This window comes from Mesoplodon mirus, assembly GCF_964341445.2.
Source record: "Mesoplodon mirus genome assembly, chromosome: 5".
In the NCBI taxonomy this organism is placed as follows: domain Eukaryota; kingdom Metazoa; phylum Chordata; class Mammalia; order Artiodactyla; family Ziphiidae; genus Mesoplodon; species Mesoplodon mirus.
In genome coordinates, this window is record NC_138980.1 from 95441709 (window position 1) to 95460376 (window position 18668).

Consider the following 18668-nt stretch of genomic DNA (forward strand, 5'->3'; position numbering starts at 1 on the left):
CCTCCCATTTACCATTGCAACAAAAAGAATAAAATATCTAGCAATAAACCTACCTAAGGAGACAAAAGACCTATATGCAGAAAATTATAAGACACTGATGAAAGAAATTAAAGATGATACAAATAGATGGAGATATATACCATGTTCCTGGATTGGAAGAATCAATATTGTGAAAATGACTCTACTACCCAAAGCAATCTACAGATTCAATGCAATCCCTATCAAACTACCACTGGCATTTTTCACAGAACTAGAACAAAAAATTTTACAATTTGTTTGGAAACACAACAGACCCCAAATAGCCAAAGCAATCTTGAGAACGAAAAACGGAGCTGGAGGAATCAGGCTCCCTGACTTCAGACTATACTACAAAGCTACAGTAATCAAGACAGTGTGGTACTGGCACAAAAACAGAAAGATAGATCAATGGAACAGGATAGAAAGCCCAGAGATAAACCCACGCACATATGGTCAACTTATCTTTGATAAAGGAGGCAGGAATGTACAGTGGAGAAAGGATAGCCTCTTCAATAAGTGGTGCTTGGAAAACTGGACAGGGACATGTAAAAGTATGAGATTAGATCACTCCCTAACACCACACACAAAAATAAGCTCACAATGGATTAAAGACCTGAATGTAAGGTCAGAAACTATCAAACTCTTAGAGGAAAACATAGGCAGAACACTCTATGACATCAATCACAGCAAGATCCTTTTGGAACCACCTCCTAGAGAAATGGAAACAAAAATAAACAAATGGGACCTAATGAAACTTCAAAGCTTTTGCACAGCAAAGGAAACTATAAACAAGACCAAAAGACAACCCTCAGGATGGGAGATAATATTTGCAAATGAAGCAACTGACAAAGGATTAATCTCCAAAATTTATAAGCAGCTCATGCAGCTCAATTACAGAAAAACAAACCGAATCCAAAAATGGGCAGAAGACCTAAATAGACGTTTCTCCAAAGAAGATATACAGATTGCCAACAAACACATGAAAGAATGCTCAACATCATTAATCATTAGAGAAATGCAAATCAAAACTACAATGAGATATCATCTCACACCAGTCAGAATGGCCATCATCAAAAAATCTAGAAACAATAAATGCTGGAGAGGGTGTGGTGAAAATGCAACACTCTTGCACTGTTGGTGGGAATGTAAATTGATAGAGCCACTATGGAGAACAGTATGGAGGTTCCTTATAAAACTACAAATATGACCGAGCAATCCCACTACTAGGCATATACCCTGAGAAAACCATAATTCAAAAAGAGACATATACCAAAATGTTCATTGCAGCTCTATTCACAATAGCCCAGAGATGGAAACAACCTAAGTGTCCATCATCGGATGAATGGATAGAGAAGATGTGGCACATATATACAATGGAATATTACTCAGCCATATAAAGAAATGAAATTGAGCTATTTGTAATGAGGTGGATAGACCTAGAGTCTGTCATACAGAGTGAAGTAACTCAGAAAGAGAAAGACAAATACCGTCTGCTAACACATATATATGGAATTTAAGAAAAAAAATGTCATGAAGAACCTAGGGGTAAAACAGGAATAAAGACACAGATCTACTTGAGAATGGACTTGAGGATATGGGGAGGGGGAAGGGTAAGCTGTGACAAAGCGAGAGAGAGGCATGGACATATATACACTACCAAACGTAAGGTAGATAGCTAGTGGGAAGCAGCCGCACAGCACAGGGAGATCAGCTCGGTGCTTTGTGACCGCCTGGAGGGATGGGATAGGGAGGGTGGGAGGGAGGGAGACGCAAGAGGGAAGGGATATGGGAACAGATGTATATGTATGACCGATTCACTTTGTTATAAAGCAGAAACTAATAAAAAATATATTTATTTTACTTTCTTTTCCAAAAAAAAGAAACTTTATGAAGGCATAAAAAACTGCTTTTAATCATATATTTAAATAAATATATGTAGACATATATATTCACATATACACACAAAAAATGGAAATGTTTAAGAAATATTAAGAAAATGAAATGCAAACATTTACCCTAGAATTCCTTTCAGACTATTTGTTTAGCAAAATATTTTAACATATGATTCAAAGACAAACTTCAACCCTACCAATGTCTAAATTAATGCGATTTCACAATGACTACTTAGTTATATAAATATGCTTAACATTTTCAAGATTATACCCTGAAGCTAACAATAAAAACTCCATGAATAACAAAGGGGTGACAGAACTTGGGTTAAACAGGATTCATTCCCTGAACTGCTTGACATACTTATCCCTTCTAATTTATTCTCCTAAGAACACTGTTAAGATCGTAAGATCAAGCAATTGCTGTGATCAAACAGACAGAAAGCTTGGAGTCAGGAACTCATGCATTTTCTATCACTTATTGGGTATGTGATTCTTAGTAAGTTATCTAAATTCCCTAAGTCTTAAAGGTAAAATCTAGGTAATTACACAGGAAGCATAGTGAAGATAACATTCAGTAAATTAATATATATAAAACATCTAGCATAGTATGTGGAACAGAGTACAAACTCAAGAGATATTATTTCCCATATGTCCACCACCCTTTAAGCTTCCTCTCCTCTATGCCCATTCTCATCTTCTGATAAATACAAGTAGGTGGAGGAATGTGGATCACACTGATTATGTAGATGAAGAGAGAATAGAAGATGTGAGTCAAGAGAACATACCAAAAAAATCAAAGAATCTACAACTTCCAGGGTAAGACAACTTTAAAGATTGCCTCCTCCAGCAACTCAATGCTGGTGAGAGGGTCAGCTATCCTACCGTATTTCTTTATATCTGCTAAATTATAAAACAGGAGTCATTTACAATGTGCACATGTACCAAGCTTTAAAACGTACAACTGCTTGGTCATCTGAAGAGATTTACTAGCAAATAGAGAAAAACAAAAGATAATTTTTTTAAACTTTTTACGTGCAATGGTTGATAAATTTTATTTTTATAATCCCAGTAGAATCTTCTGTTGATGCAATACTGAAAATTTCCAGATTTATTAACGGAATATCCAGAGTAACTCAAATTTTCCTGCTCATCAATTTCAATATGACATTTAACACCAAGTTGTAATAAAAGCCATAGTATAAGTAGGAGAAGTAGGCTCCTAATATCCTGAGTTGTACAATAGGGTTGATGGTGTTGCCATTCACTGAAATTTTTAAAAATACTAAGAGTGAACTAGGTTGCGTTGGGTTGGGTCAGGTTATATTGAGGGGATTTTTCGTTCAGCCTTAGATATGAGAAATTTAGTGTACTTCTAAGGCATCCAAGGAGGCATGTCAAGTAGGCAACTGATTACAGGGCCATAGAGATCAGAGAGGAAATCTGAGGGAGAGTAATATACATGAGTCATCTTCAGGGGATCACCTAGAGATAGAGTACAGAGAGGAGAATGACATAGCCTAGGGCCATGCCTTGGGTAACTCCAAAATATACTGGCTGAGTGGGGAGGATGAATTTACAAAGAAGGAGTGGCCACAAAGAGAGAAGCAAGATCTGTCACCTTGGTCCCAAAGGCCAAGGGAAATGAAGTCAATAAAGATACTGTGAGGAGGTCAAGTAAGATAATTGCTAAATTTAGCAATATAAAGGTCATTGATGATCTTACAGATATCTACCTATTTCAATGGTGACAGGGCAGAAGCCAGATATCTGTAGGTTAATTACTAAGTGAGACTTGAGGAAATGAGTGCTCATTAGCACTCTTAGAGCAAGTTTGACTTGTTCTAAGAAAACAGAAAGCAAAGACAGTAATTGAGGGAAAAGATGAAGATTAAAGACAGGTTATCTAGGGTGGTAAGAAAGGTAGAGATTATTTTCAGGAGTCAAAACTTAAGAATATTTAAAAACTGAGCACAGGACACAGTTGAGAAGAAAAGGTGAACATAATATATAAAACAATGCAAAATTTCTGGGAAAGTAAGAGATGATGAGATATAAAAATAGGCACAAGAAATAGACAGGAAAAGGAACAGATCCTCTATGGAAGTAAGGAAAGAGAATGGGTACAAACGTGGTACATTTAGATATCTAAAATATCTAGAAAATAAGGTACTTGCCATCTAATGATTCTAATTTTTTCTATAATGTAGGAGAGGTCCATCTGCTGACTATGATGGGGTATATAACAGGATCAGAAATTTGAGAGAAGTAGAAAATATTTGAAAAGTTGTGTAGAAAGTAAGAGCAAGTATAGACCAGACAAATGCTACACATCACAGTCCTTGAAAGTCTTGACAAATCACACCAATTGGGAAAGTATGATAGCAAGAAATTTATATATTGTAGTCTAGGATTAGAGAAACCATACCAGTAACCCCTGTTGGAGATGCAAACAATGACCAAAGTCAGATTAGAAATTTTAAATCAAAATTTAAACCTTAATACAGTAGAAAACATAATTATTGAAATCAGTAAAAACAAGAGTATAGCAAAACAAGTAAAGTCAGAGGATCCATGAAAATATTTACAGATCCAGAAATCAGCAAGAAAAACAACAGTAAGACAAAAACAGCACAGCAAATATCAGAAGGATTTTTATAGGTGAAACAGACTGCTCTTTTTTAGTAAGTTTATTTGCTTCCTTCTAACACAGCAGAAACCAGTTTCTAGATAATACTGGCCTGTCACTTTCTTAACAAGGAATTCACAGTGAATCTGGTAGACTTTGATGAGGGGGAGTAAAGACAGGTTTTAACAGGGTTTTTCAGAAAATAGTTCAAACCATTAAAACATTGAGACATATGATCAGTACACTATATTGATAAAAACACATAATCACTCTTCTAGAGTCCTAGAAAGTAATTCAACCATACACAATTTTATACTTAACATGAAATTTCAGCTTCTAGAAATTACACATGCATAATTCCATGTAACTGAAGTATTTCTGTAAAATTACATCAATTAAACTTTCTTCCTTCAAACTATTTTTGTTTTACTCACTCAGACTTCTTTTCATAGGTTTTAGAAGATTCCTCAATCCTCTTCTCTAGCTCCAGGACAGCTTCCTCCTTATTTAAAAGCATCTGCTGTGTCTGTATAAGTTCCTCTGCTAAAGTTTTCAACCTAGAATGAACAGTTTCCTCATTATCAATCAATACATTAATTACACTCACTTTATACATACAAAAAAAAAAAGGGATTCATATATCTAAGGTTGCAATGTCCAAAACAGTAGCCGCATGTAATTTTACACTACCAAATGTAAAATACCTAGTGGGAGGCAGCCGCATAGCACAGGGAGATCAGCTCAGTGCTTTGTGACCACCTAGAGGGGTGGGATGGGGAGGATGGGAGGGAGACGCAAGAGGGAAGAGATATGGGGATATATGTATATGTATAGCTGATTCACTTTGTTATAAAGCAGAAACTAACACACCATTGTAAAACAATTATACTCCAATAAAGATGTTTCAAAAAAGTTAATGCATATAAAAATATAAATTTAATTAATTTATTAATTAAGAGTAAAATTTCAGTTCCTCAGTTCCATCAGCCACATTTCAAGCACTCAACAGACACATGTGGCTAATGGCTACCTCTTTGGACAGAGAAAAGAACATTTCAATAATCACAGTGAGTACTGTTGGACAGTCTGTTTTAGAGAGCCTTATCCATCAAACAGCAAAAGAGAAACAGAAACTGAAAACGGACAAAGAGAAAAGGAGTGAAGTAAAAAATACCGGTCATCTCCCAGGAAGAGTGTATAGTGAAAAAAACCATGATTTTTGTTTTCAGAATAACATGTATTTATACTCTGGCTTTGCCACTTTTTATCTGAGATCCTGGGCAACTTGCTTAAGCTCATTGGATCAGGTACTGTAATACCTGCTTCAGAGCATTGTTCTGAAGACGAAATACACTAATGTATAAACAATGAATGGTACTTAGGAGGCATCTGAGTAAATAACATCTAGTATTATTTGCATATGTTATCTCATTTAATTCTCACAACAACGTATGAGATGGATACTGTTATCCTTATTTTAAAGAAAAGGAAGTAAGGCTCAGTCACATGCTAATTTAATATAAGCTATTTCTGTTTTCACATATTACAATAAAGGCATTTTCTATTAATATATAGATTTGAATACAATTAAATACATAAAATTAATATGTATCCATAGACCAGACAATTTTTGGTTACATAAAATGCATTTGGTCCTAAATAGAAATATTTCTACCACGAAAACACACACAGCTGGAATCTAAAAACTAATACAAATTAACTTATTTACAAAACAGAAACAGACTCACAGACATGGAAAACAAATTTATGGTTATCAAAGGTGAAAGGGAGGGAAGGAATAAATTAGAAGTATGGGATTAACAGATACACACCACTATATATAAAATAGATAAGCAACAAGCATTTACTGTATGGCACAGGAAACTATATTCAATATCCTTTAATAACCTATAATGGAAAAGAATCTGAAAAAGAATATATATATGTATATATATATATATATATATATATATATATATATAACTGAATCACTTTCCTGAACACCTGAAATTAACACAGTATTTTAAATCAACTATAGTTCAACTACAAAAAGGAAAAATAAAATTGCTATAATCATAAAAAATACATACACAGCTCTCATATCACATTAAAAATTTTATCTTCAGCTTTTTAAAGCAAGACATGAAACCCAAAATATACAAAATATTAAATAACCCAAGTATATGAATATTTGAATTTATTTAAAGTTAAAGAGATGATAAATAAAGTTAAAAGTCAAACTTCGAAGAAATATTTGCATTGGGAATTACAAGCAAAAGCTCATGTAGAAAAACTCTTAGAAAAAAGTCAACCTACTATGAAAATGGACAAAAAACACAACAGGAAGTTCATCAAGAAAAATTCAAATGATCAGTAAGCATACGGAAATATTTACAACCTGAACCACACACAAAAAAATCTGCAAATTAAATGAATAGTAAGTTATTTTTCACCTACTAAAATTGACAAGCATGAAAAAGTGATAATAGTCAGTATTCTCAATGCTGTAGAAAGAAAGAAAAAGGAAGGAAGAAAGGAAGGAAGATGGGAGGGAAGGAAGGAGGGAGGGAGGGAAGGAAGGAGGGAGGGAGGGAAGGAAGGAAGGAAGGAAGGAAGGAAGGAAGGAGGGAAGGAAGGAAGATATAGGAAGGATGGAAGGGGTATAGGATTGGAATAGGGGGTGATTTAAGGACAAAAAAGCCTCTCATATTTTACTCTATATTTATCTATATTATTTAAATCTCATAACAAAAATGAACATGATTTTTAAACTATTAAATAATATACAATAGAGATAGAAGAGGTAGAAAACTATGAGACATAATCAGAACAACTCAAAATATAGGGAAGGAGGGAGAGAGAGAGGGAGGGAGGAAGGAAGGAAGACACATACCCTATTGATGTGACAAAACCAGCACAAATTTTTTAGTGGTCAACTTGGAATTGTCTCTCAAACTTCAAATTAGAATATTCTTTGACCATCTAAAAATCTGTCTTACCAGAATACTTTACAAAGTGCACACAATTAGTCCATATGAAGATGTTTGTTATAACACTGTTTATAAAACAAAAAACTAGAAAATATTTAAATGTTCATCAACAGGGGAATAGCTGAATAAAGTTTAACCCATTTAAGATACAGAATAGCATATAGTCACTAAAAAGAATGAGGTGCACACATACAACGTTCTTCCAAGGCAAAGTCTTAAATTAAAAGGCATGATGCTGAAAAATACATATAGCATGGTTCCATTTATACTGAAATAAATGTATGTGTATATGTGCTACTGACTGAATTGTATTCCCTCAAAATTCATATGTTGAAATCCTAACCCTCAAAGTGATGGTATTTGGAGAGGGGGACTTTGGGAGGTAATTAGGGTTAGATGAGTTTGTGAGGGTGGAGCTTTCATGATGGGATTAGTGTCCTTAGATGAGACACCAGAGGGTTCGCTCATGCTGTCTCTCTCTCCAATCCCAGACAAAGAAGTCATGTGAGTACACAAGAAGGCAGCAGTCTACAGCCAGGAAAAGAATTTCACCAGGACCCAAACTGGCCAGCACCATGATCTGGAACTTCTAACATCCAGAACAATGAGAAGTAAAGTGCTGTTGATTAATCCACCCATTCATGGTATTTTATCATGGCAGCCATAGCAGATTAATACACTATATATGTATTTATGTGTGGAGAAAAACCAGGTTACTACAAACCAAACTTTCATCATCACTCTGAGGGGTTTGGGATTGGAATAGAGCGTGATTTAAGGACAAAAAAGCCTCTTGTATTTTACTCTATATTTATTTATATTATTTAAATCTCTTATAACAAAAATTAATTTGATTTTTAAACTATTAAATAATAGGTAATAGAGATAGAAGAGACAGAAAAACCATGAGACATAATCAGAAGAACTCAAAAAATAGTAATCCAGATTACTTCATCTATGTTTAGAGTTAAGCAACATAATAAATCTCAACAGGTTTCTGATGGCAGTAATATATTACAGCAAAACAATCAATGATGCTTATAATAATGATCCAGAATCATAAGGGAAAGGTTAAATTAGATAGGTATTTTTAAAGAATATATATATATATATATATATATATATATATTTACAAGAGACATACAACAAATCTGGTAAAATTATTTTGTTGAATTTGATGGCAATATAAGCTTTGATTATCAGGAAAATTCAGTTTTGTAGAATAGTTCATATCCTGACTACTAGACACAGAAAGCATTACTGTATTAAAATTAGAGGTCATTCTCAAGAAATCTACATTTCAACTTCTGGCTTCAAGCTACTTATTAACAACTATAAATACATAAGTAAATAACACTCACACATAATGCTTTCCTCTTTATAAAACTCTGCCCTATATATAATCTCATTTAATCAGCATGAAAGTCTGGAACACAGGACCCTACCTCTGTACCCGTCCCAACCCCAGTCTAGAGGTAATAAAGACAAGCCTCTCACCACTGCCTTGGCCATGTTGCACCAAAGCTGAATTTGATAGAAAGCTCTTTCCCTCTCTTTATCACTTTCCTCTCCTCTGTTCTTTTATTTCTCTCTCCTATACCTTTCTCTGTTCTCTTCTTTTCTTCCTGCTCAATTTTCCATTCACCTCTCTTCTCAATTCTCCCTTCATTCATCTAAACAGGTGTTTATTAAGAGCATACCTTGTGTCAGGCATGCTCCTAGACACTACGGATACAACAATAAACAAGTTTGGCTTCAGGAAACTTACATTCTAGTAGAAGAGACATTGACCTTTTTTCTTCCAACCCTCTCCTCTTCTTCTTTCCTCTCTTTGACTATTACTGTTTCTTTCCCTAGTTTCTTCTCAATTCTTCTCACTGTACCATATTCTCTGCTCCATCCTGAAATAAATACATAGTCCCACCGAACTGTAAGATGCAGGCACCATGGCTTATTCTTCACAGAACATCCCTTACACTTAGCACAGTGTCTTGCACACTGTGCAAGTATGTGCTCAACTCAGTTCTCTATGTCTTTTTCTCATGAGTTCACACATTAAGCTTTTTTCTGCAATTCCCTAATAACTCCCGAGGCTCTCCTGATTCCAATCATTCTGAATTATCTAGAGCGTGAAACCAAAGAGCTACCTCAATGTGGGAACAGCACAATTTATGATTTTCACCCACCATATGGGCTAAACTGATATATGAACCCCTACTGCAGTGGTGCAGTGAGGGAAGCTTTGTTCTCTGTATATAGATGTCATTAGTACCGGGTTGACTCCTTTCATGCAAACATTTTATCATCAAGCTAATCACTTTACCTTTCTACATCAGATTAAGAGAATTATTTGTGTTTATAACTCTACACCTCTACTGCATTTTGTAAAGCACCTTATTCTGGTATAATAGACCAAAGGTCTAGAAGCAGACACCTTCACGTTCAATATTTACTTGGCTTTTCTAAACTTCCATTTTCTTCCCTAATAAAACAGAAATTAATACTTAATTTAAAGGCTTCCTATAACTATGATGAATAGTTTTAAAGTTCCTAACATGGATTTGGAAGCACAGCATCTTCCCTATAAATGTAAATGTATATTATTAACCAATTTTACTAGTTTTGTAAGAAATATTTTTCTGAAAAGTAAGTTTAAATGTTGTCTTCTAGGGAATTCCCTGGCGGTCCTGTGGTTAGGACCCCGTGCTTTCACTGCAGAGGGCCCAGGTTCAATCTCTGGTCAGGGAACTACAATCCCACAGGCCACATGGCACAGCCAAAAAAAAAAAAAAATTGTCTTCTACTTTTTTAAAGAATATTTTGTTAACACTGGATGCAAAAATTAACATTGCTCCCAAGGCAGAGGTAGGATTGAGTGTATTTTAAATAAAACTCAAGAACAAGTTATATTATTTATACATTATTCCTAATTAAGGACAAGTAAAGTAAAGAAATTGCAAGAATGCTACATTGAAAGTAGAGGAGCCATTCATAATTAAAAGTTGTTTTTCCCTTTACAACAGTGTCATTTCCAAGAACTTTAACTTTTTGGAAATGTGAAGAATTTCGGTTTCATGAGAAATTAACATAAGCTTGCATGTCTTTGTTATTCTTGATGCAAACAAAACAGTATGTCTCTATACACACACATATACACACACACACACACATACATGTTGATTTGATGTGACATGACAGTAATAATATCACCACAAATCTAAAACGAAGCAAAAAATGAGGAGTTTTACTATTTATTTCTTCATATTTATCACTTGGAAAAATTCAAGGGAAGACACTTGATTGCGGTGAGCATCATAGTTACTCTAGTAAATTGTAGTGTTGCCCTCTTTTTACTTTGAAATGGAGTAAGAAGGGAGGAATGAGGTGAAAGCCAGAGTCCTGATCCACTGTTTAAACCACCTTAGACTGCCTAACTCCCTCTATCAGAGACCACTGGCACGTGGCAATTCTAGCCAAGTATATTAAAATCCAAATCTGCTAATACTTTCTACTTCCTTTAGCAATCATTCAGCCTTCTGAAAAATATAAGCTTTCAATGAGGAATTAAATATGAAGTTTTGTATATGCTAAACTTGTGGCATACACATTTCAGCTCATTTGTGAGAAGAATGAGGTGGTACTCGTGATTTCTTTTCAAATTTCTGATTTGTGCTAAAACAGTTTTAACCCAGAAAGAGAAAGAAACCTACCACCAGCTTATTAGATTCTCTAAAGAGCTGGAAAGGTCCTAGAAGTTAAAAAAAAGCCTAGAAGAGCTAGTAATACTTCTGTTCTCTGGCAGGTCTGTTATGTTAGCTAGAATTTACTACCTGTTACGTTGAGCAATGAAGGCTGGAGGAAGAGAGAAAGGAGACAAGAAAAAGGGAAGGAGAAGATCAGAGAAAAAGGAATAATAATATTAGTTTCCTCTACTTTATCTCGCTCTTGATCATGTCAAAAAAAAATAGTACCTCTTTTTGAGGCTTTAATCTTTTACAGCCTTAGTGCAAACAAAGCAAAGCTGAGCTTTATGCAAAGTCTTCCTAAATAAAAAAATTGAGCAAAGATAAGCCTTTGAAGTCAAAATTTCTTAATATTTCTAAATCTCTACAGACCCATGGTTGCAAATTCAAAGTAGAAAAGACAAAGAAGATTTAGAAGAATGGAATTATATTGGGAAAATATTGTTCCTTTTCTCCACCTGGAGTGGAGTGGATTAAGAGGAAAACATTCCAGTATATACAGGTTATATATAGATGATTTAATAAATGTAAAACTAGTTTGCAAATTTCAAAGAAGTATTCACTATGATGTCATTGTTGTATATGTTCTGTACACAAATATAACAGTAACAGTTCAAAAGGCTTATTTAAAATTTTAAATTAGATATCATGGTATACTTAAACAATCATGATGCAAATATTTATTTATTATTATTATTATTTTTTTTTTTGCTGTATGTGGGCCTCTCACTGTTGTGGCCTCTCCCATTGTGGAGCACAGGCTCCAGACGCGCAGGCCCAGCGGCCATGGCTCACGGGCCCAGCCACTCCGCGGCACGTGGGATCTTCCCAGACCGGGGCACGAACCCGTGTCCCCTGCATTGGCAGGCGGACTCTAAACCACTGGGCCACCAGGGAATCCCATGATGCAAATATTTAAATGTCATAAAATGACACTATCTCATTAAAAAAACTCACAAAACTGACATAATACTTAACATGTACTGACTGACAAGCACAGTTTTAAGCACTTTAGAAATAGCACTTAAATTCACATCAGTCTTATAACAAAACTATTAATATTATTTTCATTATCATATGAGGAACTGAAGTACACAGAGGTTAAGGATCTTGTCCAAGTTCACAGAGCTGGTATGTGGAAGACCTGGTATTAGAGCTCAGGCAGCTTGAACTCTAAGTCCATGATCTTAACAACTAATATTCTCCATCTTAGTAATTCCACCTCATAAAATTTATCCAATATATATGCTTCAACAAGTGTGCAAAGCTGTAAATACAAGGATGTTTATTGTGCCACTACCTACACTCGCAATAACCAAACGTGAATTTACTATGATGCTAATGACACATAACCTTCAGAAACCACACCTGCATGATACATTCCAAGGTCCCATACTTAATTTTATATTTGCAAATTTGTATAGTTTTTCTGTTAGATGTTCCTCCCCTCCAAATTTTGTAAGCTTCAGGCTCGACAGAACCTGCATCTGCCGCTGGCAATTAAAAAAACTACAGTAGAAACAACATAAATGTCCATCAATAAATAACTAAATTAAATGAATTATGTTACATACACGAAAGCAGGAAAACACTGTACACTATTAAGAAGATTTCATATATGTTAAGAAAAGTAGATGATGCAAGAGTATGCATAGAATAACTCCACTTAAGAATACAATTTATATACATTCATATGCTTGTATATACATTCTGGAAAGATACATAAACTTTTTTCAGGAATTCACACTAGAAGGTTGAAATAGGGTCAAAAAAAAAGGGAGAACTTTGATTTTCACTGTATACCCTTTTGTAAGATTTTGCAGTTTTATCATCCACATGTATTAGTTAGAAAATTTTAAAAGATTTGGTTGTATTTAAAAGACACAAAAGCTTAAAGCAATTATTGTGGATAATAACAAGCTTCTAATACTTATAACAATACTTTATATATCCTCAAACCATTGGCTATTATTATTTAAATCACACAGCACTCTTAAAGAGACCCAACTTCCTAAAAAATTATAAATTGCAAATTCCTAATACTGTCACATTAATTGTGACATTTGGGTTAATAAAAACCCAAGTGGAATAAGGGTTATAGTTGCCTGAAGTAACTTTTCTGACAACTCTTCTTCTCTATTACTGCCACATAAATTAAAGAAATAAACCATTTCTTGGAAACTCTTTTCTTAAAATACAATTGCAGCAGCATAGCAATTTATGGATGACCTTCTCTCCCATGTCACAAATCTATTAGCTTTTCTCAAGATTAAACAGATTAAACCGAAGAGGATGGCTCCTAACCAACCAAGCAAAAGTTGTGAATTTCTCCTAATATACAACCTAATCCACCTCAATACAAAAAAATCCACCTGCCTTCTATGATTTATTTCCCTTAACCAAACTGTCCTAACATATCATCTGCCTTCTAACATTTTACATATTTCCAAATCTTCCCAACTCACTCACTCAAAAAGTATTCCCCTAACACAATCCAATATAACTGCAGTTTATGTTTAAACAAAGACCAAAATCGAGTTAAGATTATAAATGAAAACAGCCAAAAACAGACATAACAAAAACCGAGGTCCTGCGTAACATGTGAGAGTACTGCATTATTTGTCATTCCATTAATTGATAAGGTTGATTCAGACATTCCAATGGGTTAAATTGGTGTCATTCCTTACAACAGAAGTCAGCAAACATTTTCTATAAAGGTCTGGAGAGTAAATATTTTAGGCTTTGCCCCCATGAGGCAAAATCAAGGATATTATGTAAGTATTAATATAGCAAAAGAGAAAACAAATATTCACAAATATTTTATCGACAAATTCAAAATATAATAATAACTGGGTACAATTTATTGTAACACCAGTCTAATAATAAGGACAGAAATCTTTGGAGGGTGCTATTATTTCCTTTCACTGGGACTCAAAGTTAGTGCTTATCAACAAAATCCACTATAATATTCACTTGTAAATGAAGATATGTAATGAGATTTTATGTATTTCACTTTGAAAAGATAGGTACTGCCAAATACTAGTATCAATCCATGAGCATATTTTAATTGAGCATATTTATTGTTTAGCAGGCATTTATAAAATTATATTGCATGCTTTTTAGCATGTCATTACGTTGCAGATTCATCACTTCTAATTGAAAGTTATGTGGGAATTCCTCAACTGCACAGTTAAATGGATTTTAAAATGTCAAAATATTTGTACCAAAGTCCAAAATTCACTGCTGGAAATGTAGTTTGAGTTCAAAAAATACATCAGCTACAAATTTGGTGGGAATGGTGATGTGGCTTCATGTTTTAATATTTGACAGTACAGGAAGTATATAAAACTGCCTGACATTACCTGGGATTCAAACAACATTAGTTGTCATCTAAATGACATTACTGGAGTATAAGTTCTATATGTAAGCACTGAATTATGTTGTAATTTTAGGTTTAATTCATTACATAGCTAATTTCCAAAGCTTTTAGAATTTAGTGTTAAGTAACAGTGGTTGAGGGAAATTCTGATTATTAGAAAAATTTCAATCATGACTCTGAGCTCAAAAAAAATCACAATAAAACTTTACCAGTTCTACATCATCAAAGTCCTATATGATAAGGAAATTCAGGATATTCAGCTTCAATTTCTGACAAAAATCCATGAAGTTGATGATAGTCAAGTCCAGGAGAGCAAATGAAGTTCACTGTTGACATTATTGGTTCAATAACCATATGATTAGATTACAACATTTTCCATAAAGTGCCTACTATTGAATAGTACAATGAATAACCACAGGATTTAAACACCTAACATTTTCACAAGCTTTGTAAATTTGTTCAACTAAACCTCCTTCTGATCCACACATATTTTTAACATCAGTTGTAAAATTACATCTTAACAGATTCCACTTCAGTTTGTACTGAATTAGTGTTTTCTCAACTTCAATGAAAATATTCTTGTTTGTAGTTGATCCACACAGGCTATTTATTCATCAAAAGTAAGTCTTTAGTTGAAATCATTTGTCGTGTTTTTTTAATTTACTAATGATTTAGCCCCCAATGTTCTCAACCCTTCAAGCAAATGTTCTTGCTGAAAGAGTAATGGTCATAAACTTATTTTTTCTCGACATGTTCCTTCAGTTACTGCAGTAAAACACTATTTAATTAATTTACCACTGATAAATGGCTTTCTTTGCTTGGCAAACAAATAAGCCACCCATAAACTTATTTTGGCTTCATCCACATTTTCATATTTTATTTTTCTGAAGAAAGTCTGCTGTGATGAGGTATTCCAGTTTAACTTTTTAAATTTTTCTGACTAGTGCTCTCCTGTGAGTCAGTAATATTGAGACGAGTGTTTAGTCTGATAATGTCAACATTTATTATTTTAGCACAGCCATAGTGCCAGTGCATGATAAACACAATGTTTTGCCATCTAATTCAATAACAAAATAATCCACACTCCACTGTGTCTTAAAGTGTGACATCCAAAATCCATTTTCTCTTCTTTTCTTGTTTTGACATGACATGCATGCACTGATAATAAAAAGTAAGTAAATGCTGTAGTACAATGATATGTGTGGCATTCAAAACACTGTTGAATTATAACCATGTCACTGTGATTTATAGTATGCCAAGCAGCAGTGTGAAGTGATGAGAATGCCATATATGGTCACAACTGCTCAACTCTGCCACTGTAGCAGGAAAGCACCCATAGACAACAGGTAAATGAATTAGCATGGCTATGTTCCAGTATAACTGTATTTATGTACTCTGATGTTTAAATTTCATATAATTTTCATGTATCACAAAATATAGTTCTTCTTTTGATTTGTTTAACCATTTAAAAGTGTAATGAGTAGTCTTGGCTCACAGACTGCTCAAAACAGGTGGTTAGCTGGATTTTACCTATAGGCTATAGTTTGCTGACTCGTATCTCAAAAATCCAAGATAATTACTTTTCCACAGAGAATTACCATTCTTCAATTAAGAGATCTTATTTATATTCCACTGTAAAAGTTAAACATGTTCTGACTTTAAATTTTTTTAAATGTACTGGGAAACATGAGGCCTGAGGTCGGGCTTTACTTTAGAATATAAGACTAGAGAGTTAAACACAGTCTTCTAGAATTCAAACATATTTCCTACTGATAGGTAATAACAACTTATGATAAAGAGACCTCATTTGAAACTAGAAAATTGAGTCAACAAAAGAATTAAACTGGACCTTTACTCTCTACCGTTTTACTAAAATTAATCAAAATTCCTCTTTTGGCAGACATATTAATGTTCATATTTTGGAGCAACTTGCTATCTTTAATTTGCCTCACTTAAACTATGGATTCATAACTCCATTTACCCTGCTTTTAGTTTGCAATAGATCACAAATTGATGCCTCGTCTATCCAAAATGCCAAAACCCACACAACAGACACTTAAATATATTCTTCTAATGTTCCAAACTTTATAGACCTGACATTTTTCAAGTTATTTGGATGAACTAAAATTACTGAGTCCCCAATTAGTCAATTAAGTAGTGATTAGATGAGAGGAAATATTTGCATATATAATCTTAATAAATGGATGATTAAAGTCAATAAAATATAGCACCTCTTCCAGCCTTTGGCAAAGAAGGGTGATCCAAAAATGAGGCAGATGTCAAAGGGGTGCTGGAGGGGAAGGAGAGAGGCTGTAGATGATAGAGACAAAGGAAGCAACCTCAGATTCAAGACTGAAGGTAATACAAGCTGAATGCATGTGTGGTGGCACATGCATGATCTCAGGTGCTAGAAATTATTAGAGGCTGAGAAATAGCCCTCTACCACATAGTGATCTACCATGCAAAAACATTTCCAGTAAACAGGAGATAAACAAACAACCTACAAATAGCTGAGTTGAATTCCTCTCTTTCTCTCTCCATATGTGTGGTGGGGGGAGCGGGGGGATGTACTACCTTTATATTTATAGCTGATAGATAAATAATGAGAGTATGATAAGAATGCTTTGTGGCACATATTTAGATGGGTAAATGCAGTAACTTTGTCATTTACTATTATATCATTAGATTTCCCTCAAATCTGAAAAGGGGGCAGGCAGCAACACTGTATAATCTTGTTTTAGATATAAATACTAATTGTGTAATAATCTCAGAATCTCATGCATTTACTTGTGGAAGCTCTACATGATACAATAAAGAGCAACCAAGAGTATAAACTATTAAATTTATGAGTGTTTGCTAATGAAAACAATTTTTATGCTATATTTAGGAATCTAAAAAAAAGAAAAAAGAAAAAATTCACAGGTATCTTTTTATGAGTAGCAAAGTGAAAGAGATAACCTCAGGGAAAGGGCATCTCTTTAAACTTCAAATACCTTACAAGTCAAGACTAGTCCAGAAGTATGGTAGATCAGAAGAAAAAACAGAGTTAAAAAGAAATTCTGGTTAGACTACTTGCTAATTTTCCCCAATAATACTATACAACTCGAGGAATATAAGTTAGAAAAGTTTAACAAAAAAGACATTGTTTAAATATGAAAGATATTCAACTAGAGCAGTAGTCCTTAGCCATTTTGGGTTAAGCCCTCTGAAAATTTGCACACACCCTCCCCCCTGAAAGTAAAACACACATTTCTACAAAAAGTTTTAACGGGATACAGCAGATTTTTTAATCCTGTCTGCACATTAAAATCACCTGGAAAGTTTACAAAAAATTCCAATGCCTAGATCTAACTCTCAGAAAATCTGATTTCATTGGTTTGGGTCAGGTCCCAGGCATCAGCATTTTTTAAAGCTCCCTAAGTGATCCTAATATGAAGCCAGAGACAAGATTCACTATTCAGAAACTCCCTGAAATCTCTCTATAAAACCATCTTCATTCACTCACTCATTCAACAAAGATGTTAATAAATCACCTGCAACATCTGACATCTAGCCAAGAATTCTGAAGAGTCCAAGAGAAATGTAATCCAATTTTTTCTTTGTTTCATGGTCACTACTAATCAGCAGTCCGACAGATTGCCAGTATGACTTCTATTTATGGAAAAATTCTCCAGAAGTCAAAAATTAATGATTCTCATTTCCAAACAAATGTAACCTTTCACAAAGGATAGGGTCACTGATCACTCAAACAAACATAAAGGAATGCAAAACAAAAAGAAAAATGTTTCTGAAGTTTTCCTTAATACCATTCTTTATTAATGCATTAGAGCTTTTAGATGAGCTAAGAAAAATTATAGAACAAAAGGAAGCACAGGCCATAAAATATTAGCATTTTCAAAAAGAGCTTTGAGAGTGTTCTATTCTAAAACTACATAAAGCAATGTGACCAAGGAACAAATGCTTAGTGAAAGGATAAGGAACTAACATAATGGGAAGGAAAATAAATAGCTAATATTCTGG

The 18668-nt window shown here is 34.1% G+C and overlaps 1 protein-coding gene across 4 annotated transcripts in view; it reads right to left on the bottom strand.

The window, feature by feature from the left end:
• The window catches only part of FER (FER tyrosine kinase), a 479199-nt gene that overhangs the window by 328691 nt on the left and 131840 nt on the right, over positions 1-18668 (bottom strand). For all 4 annotated transcript variants that reach the window (XM_082623771.1, XM_082623772.1, XM_082623769.1 and 1 more), the window contains one exon: positions 4971-5093. In XM_082623771.1, coding sequence (XP_082479897.1) covers positions 4971-5093 — 123 coding nt within the window. The remainder of the gene's footprint in view (positions 1-4970; positions 5094-18668) is intronic.